Source organism: Elephas maximus, chromosome 15 (genome assembly GCF_024166365.1).
Source record: "Elephas maximus indicus isolate mEleMax1 chromosome 15, mEleMax1 primary haplotype, whole genome shotgun sequence".
Taxonomy (NCBI): domain Eukaryota; kingdom Metazoa; phylum Chordata; class Mammalia; order Proboscidea; family Elephantidae; genus Elephas; species Elephas maximus.
The window spans coordinates 41,944,141-41,969,848 of NC_064833.1; the positions used below are offsets into that span (position 1 = coordinate 41,944,141).

The 25,708-nt window shown below is 39.1% G+C and overlaps 1 protein-coding gene across 14 annotated transcripts in view; it reads left to right on the plus strand.

The window, feature by feature from the left end:
* Positions 1-274: 274 nt before the first annotated feature.
* RGS22 (regulator of G protein signaling 22) overlaps positions 275-25,708 on the plus strand; it is a 145,145-nt gene continuing 119,711 nt past the window's right edge. For 7 of the 14 annotated variants that reach the window (XM_049853625.1, XM_049853629.1, XM_049853631.1 and 4 more), the window contains exons 1-3: positions 811-1,227; positions 1,736-1,764; positions 15,231-15,293. In XM_049853625.1, the coding sequence (XP_049709582.1) occupies positions 1,203-1,227; positions 1,736-1,764; positions 15,231-15,293 (117 nt within the window). In that variant the 5' untranslated portion in view covers positions 811-1,202. Of the gene's footprint in view, positions 326-806; positions 1,228-1,524; positions 1,655-1,735; positions 1,765-15,230; positions 15,294-16,367; positions 16,400-25,708 lie in introns of those variants that run through there. The other 7 variants (XM_049853628.1, XM_049853622.1, XM_049853627.1 and 4 more) reach the window with 6 other exon arrangements.

The following is a 25,708-nucleotide window of genomic DNA, read 5'->3' on the forward strand; positions in this document are numbered from 1 at the left end:
GGGAAACCAAAAAATTCATGTGACTCGCTTTATTTTGATATTGGCTTTATTGAGGTGGTCTGGAACTGAACCAGCAATATCTCTGAGGCATGCCTGTAACAAAAAAAATTGCCACTTTAACCATTTTTAAATGTATAATTCAGGGACAATTACATTCACCATGTTGTGCAACCATCACCATTATTTATCACAGGCAAAGGGGGTGGGGCCAAGGAGGACGCTTGCCCCTAAGGCAGAAGTCCAAGGGGGTGCCAGATGAGGCTCAGAATGACATTCCGAGGTGCCATAAATATGAAAGGCGCCTGAGGCAGGTGGACAAAAGGGGGTAAGGAGTTTCTGCCCACACATGGCATTTTGAAATGGGGGGGGGAGGGAAAGGTTGCAATTTAGAGATTGCCCCTGGGCGCTTACCCTCCCTAAGCCTCTGTTATCAATTTCCAAGCTTTTCAGCAACCCAAACAGAAACTTAGCATCCCTTAAGCAATAACTCACCAATTCCCCCCTCCCCTGCTAACCACTAATGAACTTTTGTCTCTATGCATTCGCCTAGTCTGGATATTTCCTATAAGTGGGATCATTATAATATTTAACTTCATAAAGGCATCTCACGCAACTGTGAGTGAGATCAAGAGCTATGTGTTGAACGTCATCCTCCTGTTTTCAAGAAAACTCCTGAGGTGAACTCTTCCCTTTTGTCCTCAGGGCTAGCCCCTCTGGCCTCCTCTCCCGCGCCAACTTTCTAGCTGATCTTAGTATGGGACATCATATTTCCTTGGATGGTGCAGGCTGGATCTCGTTGATACAAAACAGGCCAGAGCCACGGTCACCACAGTAACGGGCCCCGGCCCTTTCGGCCCTTAGGGGCTACTCCAGGTCCCCTCCTGGGGTGGTCTCGCTGGAGGTCCGGGCGCGCACCCACCTCTGCCCCGGGAAGAAAGGGCTCGGGGCGGTCCCGGGTGCCCCCTCCTCCGTCCGGGGCCCCGAAACGCGCGTCACCGCTTGGCCTCCGGCGCCGCGCCCGGGCCCGAAACCGCCCGCTTGTTCGGCGCTCGCATTGTCTCAGCTCCATAGCAACTCGGGCGAGACAGGGGCTCCCAGGCAGGCGCAGCCCGGCGGCCCACGCGCCGCGTCCGCGTCCGCTAAGGGAGAGACGGACCCTGACGCGCTGGGCCCGGAAGGGCCGCGCGGGAGGCGGCCGCAGCATGCGCGGGAAGCGGCTCACCGCCGGTAGGTCGTCAGGCCGGGGCCGCAGCTCTCGCCCGCCAGAACGAAGGCCGCGACTCTCGCGCCATCCCCGTTGGCCACGGTGCGGCCGCCCACGCACCCCCTCGAGCTGTAATTCTCCTTGCTTGGGCGTCTCCTAAATATTCGAGAAGCTGGCGTCGGATTTTACCCTCAGTCCCGCCTTTCTTTACATTTTCTAATTTACACCGTATTATTTTATCTTACTTAATTCTCCATTTTGCAGCAGGAATAGTGGAGGCTTCCCATCTGTTAACTCCAGGGTCACAGTGAATTAATGACCAAACTGGATTCCAGAGGGCTTTCCTCCCCACTTCCATCTTGAATTCCAACTTAAAATTCAATCCATGTGCAGAGAAGGAACAGAGGGCCAAAAATGTACTGTGCTTGCCCGTGAATAAAGCAGAGCTAGGTGCTGTCTCAAATTATTTCATTTACTTTAAAAAGGAAATCAGATTTGAGTGAGATAATGTAATGTTTTATTTTGTTTCAGAGCCACCAACTATTACAGAAGAAGGATTTGTAAGTATAATTTATGTGGGCTACTTATTCTTTTCCCTGGCTTTTTAAAAAATAACATATATTAGATTACAGAAGAAAGGTGTGTGTTTTATTTCCTCCTTTTTGGCAAACGAATATTAGTGGATGTCTTGGTTTAGTAATAATAGTGATAACTGAGTACAAGACCTTTTTACATTCCTTAATAGATGAATTTTTAAGAAGGGACCAATTAACTTGTATGATGAATGATATTTATTGTTAAAGTTTTTTCCCTCACGTAAATTCCTTCATTTAATTTCTCTAAGTTCCCTTAATGACTTCGTGAGAGGTGGTTTTATTGTGATGTGGTTGTGCATTTCCTGGTTGCAGTAAACATTAGTGAAAAAAAAAATTAGTAGATAGCGTTAGTTAGTAAGGAGCGGTCAGTTTATAATTTCTTTCAAAATGTGCTAAATGTTGTTCTTAGTCCAGACACCTTGAGGAGTATTAATAAGTGCTTCAGCAAATATGTTATATACACTTTCATTTAAGTGAATACCATCTTTAGGATGGGTTCTATTGTAATTCATATTGTACATTTAAAGAACTCAACCAGGGTTAGACAGGAATAACCTGTTGCTGCCGGTCGATTCCAAATCATAGCGACACTATAGGACAGAGTAGAACTGCCCCATAGAGTTTCCAAGAAGTGCCTGGTGGATTCGAACTGCCAACCTTTTGGTTAGCAGCCATAGCTCTTAACCACTACACCACCAGGGTTTCCTTAAAACAGAAAAAACCAAACCATTGTGGTGGAGTCGATTCCAGCTCATAGGGTTTCCTTAAAAACCCTAACCCAGCAGATCCTAATTCCTTCTAAGTTCTGAGCCTGATTTCAAGAGCTCTCCCCACTTCTCTGGAAACCCTGGTGGCGTAGTGGTTAAGTGCTATGGTTGCTAACCAAAAGGTCAGCAGTTCGAATCCTCCAGATGCTCCTTGGAAACGCTCTGCTCTCTCTTACAGGGTCTGTCCTATAGGGTTCTACTCTGTCCTTTAGGGTCGCTGTGAGTCTGAATCGACTTGACGGCAACGGGTTTGGATTTTTTTTTTTTTTTTTTTGGTTTACCCACTTCTCTATAGTGTTTGCGTATCCCCTCCAGCACTTATTTCTTTTGTTGGCTAATTATCTTATTTGCTTCTGACTTTTTATTCAGCAAACAGGTGTGCCTTGTACATTCATAAAAAAATGCAGTGCTAAGTGCTGAAGATAAGTCCCAAGAAGTTCAGTCTAGCAGGGACTATGAGAGAAGATAGGGCTATGGCTGCATCTTCTAGCAGCTTCCATTTTCACACTTGCAGACTACTGGCTCTCAGAGGGGCCAAGGCTCAGGCACACAGAGCATGTCAGAAACCCTGTCCATCCTCTGTCTTCATTGGCAGAGCTCTGTTTAGCGTTAAATTTAAGCTCCCCGAGTAGCTCTTCATTCCACTAGGAGGTGAGCATTTCTGGAGCCTGCTAGTCCTTTCCCATACCATTCAGGCGTGAGTTCTCTAAAGAGCACTCAGCAACATTCCATTTCTTGTGTGAGCCATGGGCTCACCTCTTTAGGCCTTTGGCACCATCTGGGAACTCAGACTAGCTTGAAGCCTTTATTAGCTACTCCTCCTCTTAGCTTCTTTGACACCACTGTCTTTCAGTTCCCCCATTTCTCATTCTTATCCCCTGCTTTTCCTGGTTTCTCTTTTTTTTTCTCCATGAAATTGTTGACCTTTTTTAGGATTCTATTCAATAGGCTTTCCGTGGGTGAGCTCCTCTTCTCCTTCTATAACTTCAGCTACCTGTATTTCATGGGGCTTCCAAATCTACACTTCCAGGCCAGACACCTGGATTATTAGACATTTTCATTGTCTGGATGTCCTGGATCACTTCAGCAGTCTAAACTGAACTTAATCCCCACCCCCAACTTCTGTTTGTCCTACTGTTCTGATTTTGGTTAATGGTGCCACTGGCCATTTAGTTACCCAAGCCAGAGCCTTTCTTCCCTTTTCTTCACCCTCCACCTGCAATCATTTACCAAGTTCCTCTCATAGCCAGATCTTTTTCTCCATCCGCACAGCTACTGTCTTGTTTCAAGCCCTCATCCTTGGGCCTGGACTTTGGCAGTAGTCCTAACTGATATCGCTGCCTCCAATATTCCTTCCGCCAACTCCAATTTATCTTTGCCTAAAGCCTAAAATGCAAACTTCTGTGCTTCAACTGTACCGAATTACTTGCTATTGCTTTGTTCTGTCTACCTTCAGGTATTCCCTTTTCCTGTCACTCCTACCCTGGCTATCAGATTACTGTTTTCTTAAAAAAAAATTACCATGTTGATCATGGGACCATGTTACTTGACTACTCAGAGCTTTTACTAATAGCTGCTATTTATTGTCTACATGCTAGTATTTAACCTCAAAACAACCCTATCAGGTGGGTATTATTACCCACGTTTCACAGATGAGGAAATCAAAGTTCAAAGAGGTTAACTAATTTGGCCCAAGACCACGCGTCTAGTAACTGGCAGAGACAGAACGTCAAAAGCTTCACATTAGCATTCAAAACCTTTTCTATAACTTTTCAGTCTTCTTTAACCTCACCTCGCAATACTTTTCTACGTGATAAAGACAACAGGCATTGTTCTTGGTTTATAAAGTACTTCCACATGCCTTCCGTTCCAGCCAAACTGCTCCCCTGCCTCCTTGCCTTTGCTGTTGAGTTTTGTTTCAGTTGCCCTTCCTCATCTATTTCACAATCTTGCACATTCTTCAAAGCCCAGCTCATCTCCTTCATGAAACCTTTCCAACCTAAAATCATCCAGACTGCCTTTGAGCTCTGTGCAGCTCTCAGTCAAGAGCAATTTGTGACAGGATCCTCAAATTCATATGTTCACCAAGCACTGTCTGTAGATTAAATAGTGTGTCTTGCACATATATTTACCTGTTTTTCAAAAGGGTGAAGTATTGTTCTCACTGATAAACTGTACTCAGAAAAAAGTGTGTGGCAGAGACCTCTAGTTCCCCCAAAATCCATTCTCCTTTTCCATAATACATACTAGACATGTTGCAATTCAGAATGAAGACTACATTTTCAAGCCCCTTTGAAACTAAATGTGATCATGTAACTGTATTCTAGCCAATAGGATGTAAGCATAAGTTTTGTGTCCTTCTGGAAAGCTGACATTTACAGAGATTCAATAACTGACCCCTAGGTCACAAAGCTAGGAGTTGGCTGAGCCACAGTCAGAACCCTTGGTATTCTGATGCTAACACTCCTATGTGTAAAGAGAGAGAATGTGCCCTCTTTCATTTTTCCTGCTGGCTGGAACGAGGATGTGATGGCTGGGGTTGAAGCAGTCATGTTGGATGATGAGGTGGAAGCTGCAGCTTGAGATAGTAGAGTCACAAGAGAAAAAGGCCCTGGGATCCTGATAATTGGGAAGCTACAATACCAGCAGGGCTTCAAACTGGCTCTTTCCAGTTCAGCCTAGCCCTGCTGGAAACCTAATCTCTTTCTTAGAAAACGAGCAGTGTATGCATTGCACAGCAACCAGATTTCTTATGCTTCGGATTGTGAGCAGAGCTGGAAACAGCGGTGCCCTGCTCAAAGATGGTGGCCAACTGCGCTGCTTTGAATGTGTGTTCCTTTGCACAGTCCTGCCAATAATCCAATCTCAGGGCTTGCTAGGCCTCTTCCAAGTCTCCCATCCCGGGGCTTCGACCCATAATTTTTCCTGTTCTGGTTATTGTTCCAAATCACCCAAATTGTAAAAATTTGGGGTCTTTTCCAATTTTGTTTACTCAGCCATAACTGAACTGGTTTGAACTGATTTGAAGCCCAGAATACCAGCCCTGGACTACTTATGGTTACATGAGAGAAATAAACTTCTGTTTTATTTAAATCATGCTATTTTGGTTTTCTGTCATTGGTAGCTGAATCATATACTAAATTTAAGATGCTTGTATATTCATGATAACTTTTTTCATTTTGTACTTCTCAATCAGTGGATCTAAAAGTACAGTGCTATTGTGAATCTCAGCAAAATATTTTAACCTTAACATGAGATTTTCATCCTCAAAAAATGGAATAACTAGATTAAATCATTCTTTTGTCAGGGACACATTGCCTTGTATATGTTTTCACTTTGTGTAAATTTTGTAATTTCTTAAGAAAATTGCTAGCTCCTACAATGTTGGTACTATGTCTCAATACACCTTAATATTTCTGATAGTGTATGGCATAATTCCCAGAATATGTTGTTAAATGATTAACAACATAAATATTGGTCGATGGATATTTTCATAAATAATTAGTGTAATTTGCTTCATTTTAAGGGGGCAGAACTTTGATATATTTTCCACGTGTCTTAAGCACTGTCTTCTGGCATATTTCTACTTTAATGTTTTTATCAATGTTGTGTTTGATGTGGTCCTTGAGCATTCTCTTAGGGAAAATATATTTTAAAAATTTAGTATATTTAGTTCTCCCAGTACTTCTTTTGGAGTGGTGTATTTATTTTTAATTATAGAAGCAGTGTATGAATACATTGTTATAAGTAATTCAAATGATGTAAAGTGAATGTTTCCCTTCACTACTTCCCTTAATCTCAAGCCTTTCTCATTGCTTTCAGGTGTGTGTATATGTTTTTTCCCATAAAAACCAAAATATAGACCTACCATGGCAAAAAGACTAGAGTTCAGACAATTTTTTATGATATGCGGGGATTTGATTGTGTGCTAGGTACACATTGAGAAAAGTTTAAAGTGAGAGTGACTCAAATTTTTCGTCAACATTTAAACAGAATAAATTAGTATTAAAGATTTAAGTACCTTTTTATTATGTGCATTGAAAATAGTTTGAAACTGTGCAAGTAGGTATGTTATGCTTCAAAAAGAAATCTTTGTAGATTAAAAATTCATTGTACATGTAATGATCAATTTTGTCGAAAGCTTTCTGGTATATAAAATCCCAGTTTCATTAACTTTAAAAGAAGATGCCGTAAAAAAAAAAAGATGATTCTCTTTTAATTTTACCATTAAGAGGGAGTTTTATAGGGTCGCTATGAATCGGAATCGACTTGACAGCAGTGGGCTTGGTTTTGGGTTTAGTTTCAAGAAGGAGCCCTGGTAACACAGTGGCTAAGCACTCTGTTGCTAACTGAAAGGTTGGTGGTTTTCAAACTCACTAGCTCTTCTAGGGAAAAAGATGTGGCAGTCTGCTCCTGTAAAGATTAAAGCCTTGGAAACCCTATGGGGCAGTTTTACTTTGCCGTATGGCGTCGTTATGAGTTGGAATTGACTGGTTGACAGTGGGTTTGGTTTTTTGGTTTTAGTTTTTAACTAATCTTTAATTTGTTCAAATTCATATTGTTATCTGTATAGGTTGGATGAAATTATACTAAACACAAAGGATTTGCCAAGCATGAGGATATTCTCGTTATTCTAATATATAAAAGATCCCTAATTCCAACTCTTGTGAACCAGACTATTTAGTTATCTGGCCTTTAATGACTTCTTGATGTTTATTTTTTCAAATTATAAATATGGTCAGCTATGCCTAAATTGGTTGGATGAACTGTGGGAGCACACTCAGGTTGACACTATAGCTGGCTTTATAATGAAATGGTGGAGGACAGGGTCAGGTAGAGGTAGGCACTACTGCTACTCTCCTCCTATTCTCCTTACCTTAAAAGAATGCAGAACTATATGCCAGAATGTTGCAAGGAGGTAACTCGGAAACTGAGATGTGTCCTTCTGGTCCATTGGAAGGTGTTAGACTGGTTGAAATTCTTTCATCCCTGTAGAGAGTCTTGTACTCTGGGTAGGAATAAAATTCTCTGATGTTTTTTGAAACTACAGAAACTACGTTAAAGGGTCCATCAATAAGTTAGTCAGAAAGTATATCATTAAGTAACTACTTGCATTTATTACTGTGTTTTGCACAATTGGAAACCCTGGTGGCATAGTGGTTAAGTGCTACAGGTGCTAACCAGCAATTTGAATCCACCAGGCCCTCCTTGGAAACTGTATGGGGGGGCAGTTCTTCTCTGTCCTGTAGGGTCACTATGAGTTGGAATTGACTTGATGGCAGTGGGGTTTTTTTTTTTTTTTTTGGCTTTTGCACTGTTGGGTACACACAATGGCAGTCACTATTCCCAAAAGTAGTGTACCTTCTGATTGACGTATGACCCTTAATATGGAACAGTAAGAAGAGGAACAATTTATATTTGTTTAAATTATAAAGTTTGAAGCAAAAATGCTTTAGAATTTAGAGAAGCCTGCCATATCTTGTTTTTGCCCATAGGTTATAGGAGCCCTGGTGGTGTAGTGGTTAAGAACTCAGCTGCTAACCAAAAGGTCGACAGTTGAAATTCACCGGCTGCTCCTTGGAAACCCTATGGGGCAGTTCTACTTTGTCCTATAGGATCGCTGTGAGTCAGAACTGACTCGATGACACCTAACAACAAGGTGTAGATCTGGAGAAAAAGTGTTAAAGGGTGTGAGATACTTTGTTTTTAATTGGAATATCGGGTTGTAAAGACCTTTGTATAAAGGCTATTTGGCCCTACTGGGTTGATTGAAGCCTAATAGGTATAGTTAGAAAGCATAATGAGATAAAAGGGAATCCAGAGCTTCCTTTACCTTCCCAAGGCCCTTGGGTGTTTTTGCCAGGAGAGAGTGAGAATGGAAACCCAGTGGAAAAGTACTCTTGGTTGGTTGTTGCTTGTAATGTGTGATGATAATCTTTGGGAATAAAAGGAGGAGAGTCCATACTTTTGCTCATTGTTTGGATGATTCATTCTTATCTTCTTCCTTCGTAGACTTCATTCATAAGAAAATATAACTTTGTGAACCAGTGGAAATATAATAAATGGGCTTTCAACTCTTAAATTTCCAAACTGCCCTCAATCTAAGCAGAATCTCTTGTCAACAAGCTGCTTTATGGAGCTTGTTTCAGCTTATGTCCTCTTTTTCTGATGTTTTCCTCTTTTGGTAATCTCTCTACTTTTTATTTCATTGATGTCGTTTTATTAGATGACCAATCTTTTCAAGTTTCAGTGTAATTATTCAAGTAACAAAAATATTGAAAGTACGTACTATCTATGGGCGTTGAGAAAAAACAATGAGATTCAACCCTTTTCCTCTAGGAGTTCACAATCTAGTGGGTGAGACATGTAAACAATTATAGTATGACGTTATCCACTGCCGTCAAGTCGATTTCGACTCATAGCGACCCTCACAGGACAGAGAAGAACTTGCCCTGTAGGGTTTGCAAGGAGTGACTGGTGGATTCGAACTGCCAAACTTTTGGTTAGCAGCCAAGCTCTTAACCACTGTGCCACCAGGGCTCCAGTATGAAGTTATAAGGGTGACCAGATGACCATTTATCTAGACTTTGGAGAGGAAAAATGATGGATAGGTGAATCGGGAAAATATTTTTCTAGGCAGAATAATCAGCATGTGTAATGTGTAGAAGAACTGTAAGAAATTTGCTATGACTGGAGCGTGGTAGTATGATATGTGGCTGGGCAGGAACCAAATCACATGAGTCATAAACTGTTTTTGTGGTTGAAAATGATTGGGATTGAGGGACAGGTGGGTCTGTTGCATTAATTGAGATGTGGTTTGGAAGACTGATCCATAGGGCAAGTAGGTGCAGAAAGGATGAGGTTTGGCATGTTATGGACAGGAGAGTGAACTAGAGGTCCCAGGAGTCTGACCCTGAGAGGATAGGATCCCAGGGTAATGGCAGAGGATAACTAGATAACAAGGAATTTATTCCAAACCATTTGCCCTCAAGTTAATTCCAACTCATATTGACCCTATAAATGTGTTGCCGTCGAGTCGATTCTGACTCATGGCGACCCTACAGGACAGTAGAACGGCCCCATACGGTTTCCAAGGAGTGCCTGGTGGATTCAAACTGCCAACCTTTAGGTTAGCAGCCATAGCTCTTAACCACTATGCCACCAGGGTTTCCTATCCAGCCTATAGGACAGAGTAGAACTGCCCCAGAGGGTTTCTAACCTTTACTGAAGCAGACTGCCAGATTTTTCTCCTGCGGAGCAGCTGGTGGGGTCGAACTGCCAGTCTTTCAGAGAGCAAGCAAATGGTTAAACCACTGTGCCACCAGGACTCCTGGAATTTGTTCTAGAGGCACTAATAATGATTTGGGGTATGTCATTTAGTACATAGAAGGCAAAGAAGGCTATCCATGGGGTACAGAGAAACATGATCTTTCTTTCTTGTTTTTTATGCATTTTGTAGTAAGTTGGCAGACATTGGTGTACTTCACCACTAAACACTTCAGCATGAATATCAATAACTAGCTTTCAGTATTTGTTTATCGTTTTTTTGTTGATGTAAAATTTATGCACAGTAAATACACAAACCTTAAGTATACCATTTGATGACTTTTGAAAAAGGCATGTAATGATGAAATCCAACCCCCATCAATATATACAATATTTCCATCATCCTAGAAAGATCCTTCAAGCCCCTTGCCAGCTGATTCTTGCCCCTATTCCCCCAAACAACCACTGTCTTAATAGTCTTACCTTAGATTAGTTTTGCTTATTTTTGAGCTTCACATAAATGGAACTGTACAGTTGTTTTTTTTTTTTTGTGCGAGGCTCCTTTTGCTCAGAATGTTTTTGAGATTCATCCATGTCATTTTGTGATTCCGATGTGTTCGTAACTTTTTTGATTGTTATATAACTTTAATATCAGGTTTTTGCTTGAAATGACTATGTGCAATTTTTAATCAAGACTTTTTAATGGTGATCTGTTAATATTCTTGAGTCATCTCCATTGGTGAGAAACTGTTCACCCAATAAGTGATACAATTTTTTTTAACTATTCTTTTTTTAAATTTATTTTAATTTTATGGAAACCCTGGTGGCATAGTGGGTAAGTGCTATGGCTGCTAACCAAAGGGTCGGCAGTTTGAATCCACCAGGCGCTCCTTGGAAACTCTATGGGGCAGTTCTGCTCTGTCCATAGGGTTGCTATGAGTCGGAATCGACTTGACGGCACTGGGTCTGGTTTTGGTTTGGGTTTAATTTTATCGTGCTTTGGAAACCCTGGTGGTGTAGTGGTTAAGTGCTGCAGCTGCTAACGAAAGGTTTTGTGGTTTGAATCCACCAGGTGCTCCTTGGAAACTCTATAGGGCAGTTCTACTCTGTCCTATAGGGTTGCTATGAGTCGGAATTGACTCGACGGCACTGGGTTTGGTTTTAGTTTTGGCTTTGTGCTTTATGTGAAAGTTTACAGTGCAAATTAGTTTCTCATTCAAAAATTTATACACAAATTGTTTTGTGACATCAGTTGCAGTCCCCATAATGAGTCAACACTCTCCCCCTTTCCACTTTGGGTTCCCCGTGTCCATTCATCCATTAAAATATTCTTTTACAACCATTCTAAATTGCAAGAATTGAAATTAAATTGTAAGATTTAACAGTTCTTCCCTTTTTTCATGATAAATGTAACGTTAAGATCTCTTGGAATAATGCAAATGGATTTATCCTTCTTATCAACTATTTCAAAATAATGAAGCAGTTTTGTATTGCAGAATGCACGCATTTTGGGAGCAATCACCTTGTATCTATTTTGGATACTACTACAAGGATCCATCTGTCATAAGTTACCAACAGACTGAAGTATCAGATATACGTGAAGACAAAGATTTAGGGCCACCATCCGTAGCTGTGCCTTCCAGTATCTCCCTTCTCCCCTTCTCCCAACCTGGCAGCACTGTGGGCTGTGTACTATGTTTCTTGGACACATTAAATAGAGACTCCCCTGGCAGCATCTTGGGCTGGTGGCATGCTCTGCAGCTAGCTAATAAATCCATGTCTAGGGACTTGAGCAACTGCTTGGCCATGCTCAGTGCCTTTCAGAGAAGTAGTGTGTGTGGGAAGTAGCTCATAAATTGCTGTCTCCAGAGGAGGGAGTTGGGTCTCAGGAGCCCTAAACAAGATTGCTTACAACCAGAGATCACCATCCTTGGAGCTCCAGCCATGCCAGGCTGTGTCTACTTGCCTTGAGGGCTGAAGAGGTCCACTGTCTCTTGGCCCACTGAATCCCACTGGCAGCATACTACCAAGTTCCACTGTATACCTGATGAGGAATCTTTGGTCTAGTGATTACCTTGTTCAAAAAGAAGGAAAGAAAGAATTTATATACATAACTTAGGAACAGGAAGGAGAAGGAGGTTCATCCTGTTGGTATCATTTCAGGGATATGGGCAGTCCCCGGGTTACGAATGAGATCTGTTTCTGTGTCATAACTCTGGAAGGTGCAAGATACACAAGGAAGGTCTTATAAACAAGGAAGAAAAAATATGATACAGCCGACAAAAACCATAGCCCCAAAAAGAATATAATACATGCCGTAAAATAATTACAGTATTGTATAGCTTGTACATTTTAGAGTTAAGAAGCAATTGTAGTTCATCTGGCTGAAAGGTGCAGCAAAATTATTTTTTACATAGAAGTTCTACCTACCATAATTAGTAAGCACACGTGAACTATTTTGCTTAGGCCTGTTCCAGTAAGAAATGTAAGAAGTTTGGACTAAAAATGGAAAAGTTGACTTCACCTTCGCAGATGGCACACCTGTAACATATGAAAAAACAGGTTTCAAGAGTGTATTCAGTTCTAAAGAAGTGTTCCTACCTTCCATTGCATCATTCAGCAGGAGAATTTGTGTTGCAAATTTTGCAGTCAAGTTCATTGAATGATGTAATGGAGGAATTGATTGTAACTCAGTTTTCTTGTTGATTGTGCACTTAACCATCACCAGTTTACTGGTTTTTTTGAAGATATTACAGTCAAGTATGGAGACTTCATTTTAATTCTGCTTCAGATCAAGTCCTTTGATTTTTTTTTTTTATTAAAGGGTTTTGAGAGCACCAGTTTATAAGATCCTCATTGGTTTATAAGACTGTATTTTCTTACCAGTGTGACAAGATGTGTGAACATATTGAAGTAGAAACTGAAGGGGGAAAATAGGCTCATATTTTTAGGCTTCTAATTCCCAACTGCCATTCCCACTCAAGTGAGACAAGAAGGTTGAACAGATGACATTTGGACTCTACACTTCCTGTTGCAGAGCTCTCCTGATCTCAGTAGAATCACAGATATTTAATATTGTTAGAAATTAAGATAATTTCAGAAGAGAAATACAGATTTTGATGTATTTAAATAAAACATTAAAAAAATTAAAAAGTTATTAAAATAACTTTATCTAAGTAAAGTATCTATGGTTGTCTCTAAGTACAAACCTGAATATGTGACTGAATATCAAGTAAATGCCCTATCAGTGTGGTTTGGTTTTGGGTGGACCTGAGGAAGCTAAAAGCAAACTGCGTACCAAGAAGCTAGAGTAGTGCTACTCAAGGAGGGTCTGTGGACTGGGGCCAGTTTGACAACTATTTCTTATTAGTCAATGATGAGATGTGTTCAAGTTGAGAGGAAATGTTTAGAAACTTTATAGCAATTTGACAGAGTATGTTTATTTATTGAATCTAATAGTAAATTGGGCTTATATTATGTGTATCTTTTATTCTATTTGCTAATAATGCATTTATTGTATTTTAAAAAGCCATTTGTCTGAAATGAATTAGGAAAACAAAGCAAAACAGGTATTTCAACATAGTTTTTGAAAAGCACTGAGGTGGCTTCTCTTAGAAGTGTGAGGTGTCTGGAGATGCCTCTGGAAAGGAAATGTACCTGGAAATGAAAAATATATGAATTCCAGGATTATCGAGAAATTTCTGGCAATGTGGCTGACCAAATTCTAGGCAGTATTTAGGTCCGCCTTACCGTATGAAATCTATATTCTATTTTATGGCTGAAAATTAAAAAAAAAAAAATAACATTTTAGAAAAGCTAACAAGAGACTATACTTTACTACTGTTATAAATTCCAAATATACTTACCCTTAACATCTGTGGATTTTTGATGATGTGGCCCAGTACTGCAAAATTTTGTCACTCTTATTGTAGCACAATGATTTTTAACTAGGAGATACTAAAAATATTTATTGAATTCAGTTGATTTCTCCTAAGAGTTAATAAAATCTAGGTAGTTCACTAAATAAAGTCCAGAAAATTCAAGTAACTTTGAAAAGTAAAATGATGTATTATTAGCCTTGTAGTTTCCCCTACAGTGTTTTCTGCCTTTTTTTGTTTTATTAGACCTCTGCCAATCAGGACTTTGTTGGAGAATATAGTACTACTAAGATACCACTATAAAGGTAGTAAAACCAAAAAACCAAACCTGTTGCCGTCTAGTCAATTCCAGCTCACAGTGACCCTCTAGGACAGAGTAGAGCTGCCCCATAGGGTTTCCAAGGAGTGGCTGGTGGATTTGAACTGCTCACCTTTTGGTTAATAGCTGAGCTCTTAACCACTGCACCACCGGGGCTCCATTAAGGTAGTAGATTTATTAAATCCTTAGTTATTGTTGTTTTAATCAGTTCAGGTATTTAGTAAATTCATTTATATAAATCCTTATAAGTGATCGTTTATAACTCTGTTCTGACACTGCAATTATTTAAATTACCCCAAACATCTATTTTCCAAAGTAGGTGTTAATGTACTATAGTGTCTTCCTTATAGCACTACACTTAAACAACATTTTAAAAAATTGTCCAGTGTAAGAAGAAAGTAACCAGCCATATGGAAATAATAGCATTGTGTCATATTTTCAACCTTCATATGTGATTTGTAAAATTGAAATGTAATTATGAATAACAAAATAAACACATGTACTGTACAACAGAGTATGCCATAATGTACATTTGACACAATGGAAACAGTTACTAACAAAATAAGGTGTTTTATGATTTGGAAGAGAGATTTTTGTTCTTGGCAGTGCCATTTCAATTTTGCCAATTTTAAAAGTGGCTATGTTGGTGGATGAGATAGCCATGGAAAAAATGTATACAATCTTTATTCATAGAACACATGCATTTCCAAAGTTTCTTCATGCAAAAGTTAAGCAGGACCCAGATTACTAAAATTGTATCTCATTGTGAGGGACAGAGAGTAGATCATTTTCTTTGCTTAATATATCCATTGGACCATTTAAGACATTCACATTCTCAATCCCATTTTAACCCTAAACACTGCTTCTATCTTTATTGACTCTGTCTTATTTTTATGAAATACATATTTCTAATAAGTCTGTGAGGGTAATGTACCATGTGTAGTGTTATTTTGTATTAACGTTTCATTTAAATGTTGTGCTGCACTTTTTCCTGTGTTCTATTTTTCGCCTAGACAATGTCTCAAGAATATATGCCTTTCTTTCTTATTTCTTCCTTCCTGAGGTTTCACTGTTGACTGACTGAAGATTTGAAGATCTACATTATAACCAATTTATAGTAGAATTAGAAAATAATATATGCATAAGCACCTTTTAAAACATATTAGCATAAGCATAATACTGTGTTTTATGTTTTTGCAGGAAGATTCTTTGGCAACAGATAATTTTCTCGTGGACTACTTTAATGAATTCCTAAGCCTTTCAGTGAGTGTATTATTATGTTCTGTTAAATATATTATCAAAGCAAAATATTTCAATTACCAGATTAATTATCTTATGAGACAAATTTATTAGAGATAACATTTTTTAAAAATGTTAAAGCATTCAGGTAAAATTCGTATCTTTATATAGAGTTATCATTTGGGCTTGAATTTGAAATTATTCTGTTGACAAAAACAGGAATTTCCCTAACATCAAAAAGCATTCTGTAAAAAATTTGATACCATTGAATTTGGTATCATGTTAGGTTTTGGACAGTTGTTGAGGACAAAATGTCAAAGTCAAGAAACTAAATTTCTTCTAGACAATTAGGGTCATCTTCTTGGACAGATATTAAAATGGAATTGGTGTTATGGCAAATAGAGTTTTATATCAATAGTAAGTAAGACTCAGAACACTGTTGTTGGTGTATTTTAGGTAGATGTCAAATAATAGATTTTAAGTTTTAGACAGAAGTAGCTGATGAAGTAAGTATTGAAGGGTTTGGGAAAAATGAAACGAGCTCATAGAAAGATATTGTATGAAAATAAACTTAATCAGAAATGGAAGTTAAAAGAAAATTGGGTAAGAAAAAGTTTTGATAAGTGATTTTATTTATTTAAAACTTTTTTATTGTGATGAAACTATGTACAACAGAACATTTGCCAATTCAATTTCTACGTGTATAATTTGGTGACATTGATTCTGTCCTGCATGTTTTTCAACCATTATCACTGTTCTTTTCCAAATTATTCTTGTACCATTTACATAAACTCAATGGCGTATAAGCAAAAAGTTCCCTCCCCCCATCCACTAATAATCTTTGATTTCTATATATTTCCTTATTTCATATCAGTGAGATCATACAGTATTTGTCCTTTTGTGACTGAAAAAGTCACAAGTGATTTTAAAGGAAGCAGACCATTACATGTGAATTCTCTTAAAGCCTAACTATTAAAAATGTCTTTTGAAGGAAAAGTACTTATTTAGTACTTTCTTTTCTAGATAGTTTTTGTATTTATGTACCTGTGTATGTATATATGCTTGGTCTGTGATTTTTTTTTTTTTTTTTCCTAAAAGAATTTCAGATGCCCGGAATCGACTTGACGGCAGTGAGTTTGTTTCGTTTTGGTTTTCTCCCATTTGGCACTGCTAGGTCTCTGAGACCTTCTTGGGGGTTAGTTTGAGACATGAAGCCACCCTGTTCCTTTCTAGAAATAGGCCTGAGTGACACATACAGGATACCCCAGGGTGCTCTCGTTTGATGTGACTTTTCAACTTTTACATCCAATTCTACAGTAAAACCTGTGAAAGCCGGAAACAATGTAAGACGAAAACCTGTCAGAGAAGGAAAACTAAAAAATTTTCCACTAATAGAAAGTAATAGAAAAGTGGTAAGACTGTCAAAGGCAGAAAACTTGCAAGACCAGGAAAAACAAGGCAGTCCCGTTGAGTTTGGGCTCTCACAGGTTTCACTGTATATAATGAAAAACCCAGCAACATCATAAAATTGTCAGAAGTTTGCACTTTCAGATTACGCAGTCTTCACTCTGGGCGCTGCACCTCCGTTCTTTGTTCAAAATGTATTTTTGTGAAATTTTGAAAAGAATCTCTAAATGGGGTCTTATTTCAGTTTCTCAAGATTTAAATTTCAGTATCTCAAGATTTGTGATTATCTTGACTTTTATTTGCTCAAGAAAATAAATTCACTTGCCTAACTTTTTAAAAAATTGATTTTAAATTATAGACTATAACCACAGTATAGAAAAAAATGACAAAAAATGAGAAAAATTCAGCCATAATCCTGCTATCCAGTCAGAGTAACCGTTACCATTTTGTGGTTTTCTGCCAGGCTTTAGGTGAAATGACAGTGTGTGATTTCTGTTGAATTCTGTCTATGTAGCCGTGTTTTTCATCCCTCCCCAGCAGACATCTGAAGTTTCATGTGTAGCTCATGGCCTGCCTGGGCTGTGTTTCCCTCTTTGTGTCTCTCCAAATTTTTCTGCTTTTTCTTGCTCTTTTCTTTGAGCTGCTTTTGCATCAATATTTAGTACCACACAGTCTACCCATTAATTAGCCATTCTCCAGTCTTGTGAAATGTCATAAGACTGGAGAAGTGCCAGTGTTGTCACAGGTTTTCAGAAAGACTTTGGGGGCAGGGAGGAAAAGGAATGATGGATTCTCAAATCATGTGCCTGGCAACATTCCAGAACAGATTAGTTGTATTTGGTTTATGAGTGCTTAGCTAAGACTTAGAAGCCAGAATGAGTTTTCTGAGAATAAGTAGGCCAAACTAGTCTCTTTTTTTATAGTTATAAACTGGTATTTTAGGAGGAATCATAAATAAATATACATTAATATTACGATTTCAATAAAGTATAATACGTTGAATCATGTCTTTGTCATTACGCTAAGAATAACATCTTTATTTAAGAATAAAATCTAAAGTCATATGTCATTTGGTTCTTGCCTACCTCTTTATCTTTTTCTTCCCTTTCTTCCCCTTGTTATTTCTTTTCCAGTCAGACTGGCCTTCTTCATATTTCTCAAACATGAATATGCCAGGTATATTCAGGGCCTTTCAGCCGGAAATACTCTTCCCTGAGATATTTGTGTAACTTTCTTCCTGACTTAAATCACTTCTGTTCAGAAAGCTTTTCCTAACAGCCCTATCTAAAATAATACCCCCAACACATGTTCCACTTTTGCTGCTTTATTTATCTCCAAAGCCCTTATGATTATCTGTGAAATTAGTTTTCAAATATTTGAAGTCCTTCACTAACCATAACCAGTAAGGGTTGACTCATACTAGCCTACAGATTGAAGTTCACATTTCTTAGTATGGAATTCAAATCTCTTTGCAGTTTGGCCTCAGTCTAACCTTCCTAGCTTTGTCTCTGGCTTTATACTACTTGTGCTACCCTGCGTACTCTTCCCTGTCTCCCCTATCTCCCTGGCCCACCTTAACCGCATGTATTCTTTCTGTGCTCAAAAAAACAAAAAACTGTTCCTGTCAAGTCAATTGCAACTCATAGCAGCCCTATAGGACAGAGGAGAATTACCCCATAGAATTTCCAAGGAGTACCTGGTAGATTTGAACTGCCTACCTTTTGGTTAGTGGCCATAGCTCTTAACCACTATGCCACCAGGGTTTCCTGTGCTCAAGTCTTAGTATAATGGCTAGCAACTGAAGTCAGAATGCCTCCACTCATTACCTGTGTGATCTTAGAAAAATTACTTAATCCCTCCATTTCCTTTTCTGTGTAAACAAGATAACAACTGTCTTACAAGATTGTCATGAAATGAATTAATGTATATTAAGTGACTGGCACAGAGTAAGTGCTTCTGTTTCCTTCTCCTTCCTTAACTAGACCATCTCAAGTTCCATTCCTGAAACATAATGAGCAATCACTCTTTAACTGAATTGGTTGGTGGGTCATTGTCAATCTACAGGGTAATCTGTGCCACACAAATCTGTCGTTAACTTTGACTTTTTTATTATTTTTGTTGGAGACTTGGATGAAAAGTCAGAGGTGAACCAGTGTTTTCTACCTTAAGGCCGCTCAGAAAGTGACAAGGCCAACCCAGGTCCACATATCTCTAAAGCCTTTAATTGTCTTACTATACTATGTTGACTATAGAATGAACAGTAGACACAAAGCTGAGAGGAATAAACTGATCATTTGGATTACAGAATCTGATCTCATTATTATCTTGAGAGGCAGAAATGGGCTAAAACAAATAAAGCTAAGGTGTTTTTGGGTACATTAGTAGTATAGTCAAAATCAAGAAAAATATTAGTCTGGCACATAGAAGGCACTTAATAAATATTTTTTTTAAATCGAATTGAATTGTCAGACCACATTTGGAATATTGTGTTCCATTCTTGGTGACATATATTAAGTGTTGCTCTGCCAAACCAGACTCAGGGAGGCTCAGCCAATGAGTGCTCTGAAAACCATGCCAGAACAACAATGGTTGAAAGAAGTGTGCGTATTTAACCTGGCTTGGGAATGGATGATAGTGGTGGAATGGAGTAGCTGTTTTCAAATACTTGAAGATCTGATTGAGGAAGAGGGGTGCTAATGGATTGAATTATGTACACCCAAAATACGTGTTGTAAATCCTAACCTTTATGCTCATGGTTATAATTCCATTTAAGAGTGGGTTGTCTTTGTTATATTAATGAGGCAGGGTAAGTATCGGGTGTATTTTGAGTCAGTCTCTTGAGATATAAAAGTGATTAAACAAACGAGCAGAATCAGAGTTGGGGAGAGATGCCAAGTCACATGAAGATTGCCCAGGAGCAGAAGCTTAGAAACACAAGGACTTCCTTCAGAGCTAACAGAGAAAGACTTCCCCTTGAGCCCACACTCTGTGAATTCAGACTTCCAGCCTCCTAAACTGTGAGAAAATAAATTTGTTTGTTAAAGCCATCCATTTGTGACATTTCTATTATAGCAGCACTAGACAACTAAGAAAAGGGGTAATGTACTCTGTGAAGCTAGAGGGCGTAACCTGGGCCAGAGTTTATAAAGGAACTGATTTTCACTCAATAGAAGAAAGAACTTTAAAGTTTGTTTTCTAACAATAGAATGGGCATCTTGTAAAGGAGTAAACTCCCTGTGATTGGAGGCATTCAAGTAGAAACTAGGAAACTGTCTTCCAGGGATGTTGTAGAGGGAATATATGCATTGTTTGGGGGATTGGACTTTTTGAACCAAAGAAAATTTGATTAATTTCTTCTTCTCTGTTTATTTTATTTCAGGAGCTACATTGTAAATTTCTTGGGGGCCAGGATAAGCCTGTTTCTTCTGTATCTCTCAAAGCTTCTTGAGGATTATTCTGTTTTTATTTCTGCATCTTCCATATAACATTCTTGAAATAAACAAACCTTCTAATCTTCTTTTCTTCCACCTTCCCTCCTCTCCCATGCTTACCCTCCATCAAGAACAATGAGAGTGTACATATACAATCATAATATTCTTGATCTAAAAGGGCCCTTAAAAAAAACCCAAACCAAACCCATTGCCATCCGGTCAATTCTGACTCATAGCACCCTGTAGGACAGAGTAGAGCTGTCACATAGGGTTTCCATGGAGTGCCTGGTAGATTCAGACTGCCAGCCTTTGGTTAGCAGCTGTAGCTCTTAACCACTACGCCACCAAGGTTTCCAAATGACCCTTGGGTCATCTAGATCTCTGAAACTTCCACATCTGTAGTGACATGTTCAAGTTCCCATAAGTGAATTGTGGCAGAAATGGGCCTAGGAATCGTGCTTTCTGGCTCTTACACCATTTCTTTCCATTACACCACCTCCCTTGGGACATACTTTAAGATCCAAAAATTGATGGCTGGTAGCCTGCCTCCGTGCTATTTTTCGATGAGGGGAATCCAGGACAGTTGCCGCTATTATAAATGATTATGGCACTTTCCAAATCCTAGCTTTCATAAATTCATTTTGTTTGTTCTTGTGCCAAGTTCACATTCAGATATTGTTTTCATTTGGTGTCTGGGAGGTTTTTTTGCTGTCAACTCTTTATGGACAAGTGTTTGCTTATTAAGTTTTCTTCTGTGCTATAGTGTGAAAACATTTTTTTTTTTCCTTTTGGTTTTGTTTTGTGTGTTTTATGCTCAGTGCTGTTGTGGGATTGAGTAGATGAGCCCACATACAGATTTAGGTTGGTCCTCTGTGGGTGGTTTAGAATGTTTGTGACATTTATGGTTTGCAGAAGCCAAAGGGGTGGCCTGTTCTATACCCTCTTTGCAAAGATAGGTATGTCATGTGTTTGCCAGACCATGCTTAGCTATGTGACTTTGGAATTTTACCATAACTTCTTTTTTTGGACTGATTTGCCACACTTTTTTTTTTTAATCTGTTAACTATTATAATTTCTTGCAGCTTTATAAAGGAGTTATATGCTAGATTGATTGTTGAGTAAGGCGGGAGGGGAGAGAGAGAAAGTATAAGTTTGGGAAATGAGTAGGAAGAAGAGCATGGGTCATCCCTTGCTAAAATTCAGTACTCAGAGATTGATTTTAAAAGATGTTGCTAGAGCTCTAGGTAGTTCTGCTGAGTTCCATGTTTGTATAAACACTGTGGGTGTTTTGATAAGCCTTGTAACTCAAACATAAAGCAGTCACATTACCTAACATAACTCATTTTACTAAGGATATTTTCTGTGCATGTGTGGTGCATTATTTCTTCCATCCTGTTGGTGAATATGTCCAGTAAATAGTTTATGACATCTAAAATGACACTAAAACTTAGATTAGAGTAAGTTGTTATTGGTAACTGACTTGTTATATTCAAGCAGTCAGATGTTTTTCATTCACTGACTAGGATGCATGTTGAAAATATAGTTTTGGAGCTCAATTAGTAGAGACAGAGTTGGAGCAGAGATGAGCATGTATTAAATTAACCTAGTCATTAGTTTTTAATTTAAATACTGTTCAGCTAAATAATTTGGCACCCAGTAAGTTTCAGTGGTGCAGGGCTGGCAGTTTAAACACATCACTAATTATTCACAGGTTTTTTTTTCCCCCCCCTTTTCAAAGAGATGTGGAACCAGCAATTTATTGTGGTAAAAATATTTTCATGCACTTGCTTTTTCTGTGAAAACATTTTTCACACATGGATGACTGGTACTACAAAGTTAGCTTTCACCACCTTCAGGTCAGTTCGTTTTAGAACATTTGGAAAATGATACCCTTGAAATAAGAAAATTAAGAAAGGGAAAGAGCAGTCTCTAACAGTTTGTGGAAGATCGGGTTTGAGGCTCAAACTGAAGATTTTTCCTGTCATACGATTGAAAGCTGAGCATTCTTTAAATCAGCCTACTCAGCTTTCTGGGGGAAAGATTTCCTACATCGCTCCTTTCTGTCTCCTCCACCCCATGTGTCTTTTATTGTAACATACTAAACTGACTTCAGGAGCTTTGTAGATAAGCTTAGAAATAGTAAAAATAAAATAAAGGACTCAATATATGAGAGAGTTTCTTTTTAATCAGGCAACAGGAATTTAGATAATAATGAAAGACCCCAGTTCTTTCTCCTGTGTATAGACCATAGAATCGACTCGACGGCGCTGGGTTTATAGACCATGGATGGCCAACACCGCCACACATGTGACTACATTTGAAAGTCAGCACAAAGTAACGGAAAGAATGTGGGCTTTGAAGTTTGTCTTAACCAGGATTTTGCCTCTCCCAAGCTAAAAACTCTTCAAAGGCTCCCCATCATTCTAGAGCACTGAATCTCAAACTTGAGCATTCATCAGAATCACCTGAGGGCTTGTTAAACACTGATTGCTGGGCCCTACCCCCTTGGTTTCTGATTCTAGGGAACCAGAGAAAACAAACAAACAAACAAACCCACTGCTGGGGAGTCAGTTGTATTGCACAGTGACCCGACAGGGTTTCCAAGGCTGTAAATCTTTATAGAAGCAGACTGCCACGTCTTTCTCCCCTGGAGGGGCTGGGGTTTCAAACTGCTGACCTTTCAGTTAGCAGCAAGAGCTTTAACCACTGTACCACCGGGGCTCCTAGGGAGGGGCTTGGGAATTGCATTTCTGACAGGTTCTTGGGTGATGCTGGTGCAGCTAGTCCAGGGACCACACATGAGAACTGATTGTAGAGAATAAATTGAGATTTATAGCATATGATAGAAGATTTTTGCTGAACAATTCCTCTGCCTTTTTCTGCAGGCTCATCTCCTGCTGTTCTTCCCTCAAATATTCAGCATCAACAGTGTCAGACTGGTGCCCTGTTGATTTGTGCTGCTGTATCTTGATGCAATTGCTGCTGCTTTTGCTGAATTCCCTTCTCTCCTTTGTCTGCCTGATGAATGCTTGCTCATTCTTCAAGACCTAACTCTAGAATCACACGTTCTGTATACGTCTTCCTTAATTCCCTGAAGATAGTTAATGAATCCTTCCATGCCATCACTCTACTTTGTACATACCCCTATTGTACTTATTAGGAGTTAAATTGGAGTTGCAATATACAGGTAGTCCCTGACTTATTACATATTCGGGCTATGATGAACTGCAGTTATGACTGTCCATTTTTTTTGGCACATCTTATCATTAGTAATGTGTACTGCATACATTGTTGCAGTGTGTAACTTGCTGATGTTATCATTCTCAGATGTTCACTTGCAGATGTTCAATTTTAGGATTTATTGTTCAAAACACTGCTGTATAGCAGGCTATGGTATGGCCTGGTCTGTAATGAAGTCGGTATCAGTGTTAGTAATCCTAACGAATGGAAAGTTGGCCAGTGTTCAACTATAACAACATATGACAATTGAACTGCGCACATGTCCAACAGCTGTTACAACTCTGACTTCATTGTGACACTGACATTGTAGACCAAGCCTATAGCGTGATCTTATTCAGTGTTTTGTACCGTGAGAAGCATCGGTGGTTAATCTGAAGCTGAGTTGTTCAGGTTTCTCTAATGGTAACACCTGTGCTGCGTATACCTCCAACACTATGTCTAGCAAAAGAAGTCATGCCACCAAAAGTCCCAATCCAAGAAAGAAGGCAAGGAAGGCTCTAGACATGGATGTCAAAATGAAGATCATTAAGGTCTGTGATAATGGAAAGAAAGTCAGCAAAACATTACATGAGGAAAGACTGTCTCATTTTGATAATCATTAATTATAAGAATTGGATTTTGGAGGCAGTTAAAGGAGCAATTATCATAAAATTGACCATTTTAACAAAGAAGAGGCAAGGGCCAATCCATGAGATGGAGAAGCTGTTTTGATGATTTGGATAGAAGACCAAACCCAGAAGAGGGTTCTTATGAGTTTACTGACAGTTCAAATGAAAGCACGCAACCTTTTGGAAACCTGAAGGAACAGCACGAAGACTACTGCAAGGACTTTAATGCCAGCAAGGGCTGGTTTCATCACTTTAAATGTAGGTTTGGCTTGCATAACGCGCATGTAACTGGAGAAGCAGGAAGTGCTGATATTGAAGCTGCTGAGCAAGTCAAAGATGAGCTGGACGAGATAATACAGGATGAAGAATATTTACCAGAGCAGATTTTCATTGTGAATGAAACAGGCTTGCTTCGGAAAAGGATGCCAGAATAGACCTATATTCATAAAGAGGCGAAATCGATGACTGGTTTTAAGGCTGCTTGGAGGATATGCTGCTGGATTTATAAAGATACTGATAATAAAAGGCAATAATAATGAAAACTAGAAAAAAAAATAGGTATTCGACTTAGAACCAACTTAAGACAGAGTTATTGGAACGGAACGCTGTTGTAAGTCAAGGACTACCTTACATGCATCACTACACAAATTGAACTATCAGCGTTCTACAGAGAGAGCAAGGGTGATTTTAAAGAGTGAGGATGATTTTATCTGTCATATACCACTCCATGTATATGACAGATAAAATCATTCTCACTCTTTAAGTCATACCACTCCATGTGGAAACCCTGGTGGTATAGTGGTTAAGTGCTACAGCTGTGAACCAAAGGGTCGGCAGTTTGAACCCGCAAGGCACTCCTTGGAAACTCTATGGGGCAGTTCTACTCTGTCGTGTAGGGTCGCTATGAGTCGGAATCAACTCGACGGCACTGGGTTTGGTTTTTTTGGTTATACCACTCCATTTATGTGTGCCCTGGAGTGGGTTTGAGGTGGAAGATGAGAATCTGCCCTTCTCTCAATCAGTCTCATCCTGCAGCTCATAGTGTAGTCATCTCATCATACTGATGATTTTAGGGTGTAAATATACTTTTTTGTGTGTGTATGCAACATGAGCTTTAAACACAAACCCACCACTTTATCTGATCCCTAGCTGAAGTATCAATTACTCATTTCAATGCCGGAGGAAAAACTGACTGTGATCAACTTTTTGAGAGACAGGACAGCATTGTACTTTATGGGTGCTTTCAAGGATTTTAAGAGATAATTTTGACTAATTGTGATTCTCATGTGCTGACTTTAGGGTTCACTCCTCACATAGAATGGGTTTTTATTGTCCATGTTATTTACTTTCTTCCTCTGTTGGGTCATACGTACTCTGATGACAGGATCTGTGTCTCACTCATTTCAGTTAGGGCTTGGTGGGGGATGCTCTGGGTTGGCTCAGCCAGGATAGCAATATGCCATTCATTAGGATATCTCAGTTAAGAAGGATTCAATAAATACTTACTGAATAAATGAATGAATTAACAAAGAACAGTAGAGTGGGATGATCTTACTAGAGAGTGGACTCTCTTTTCCTTCATGGGATGATGGAGTATCCAACAAGGGAGGCACCTTGGGATTGTCTAGTTAGAACCATCTTTTACTGATACATCTCAGAGAGGCAAACTAAATTACCCAGCATTTCTTCCATTTGATCATTCTGTTTATCCTTCTCTGGATAGCTTCTCTTTTAGCCAAATTCCCTTTAAAGT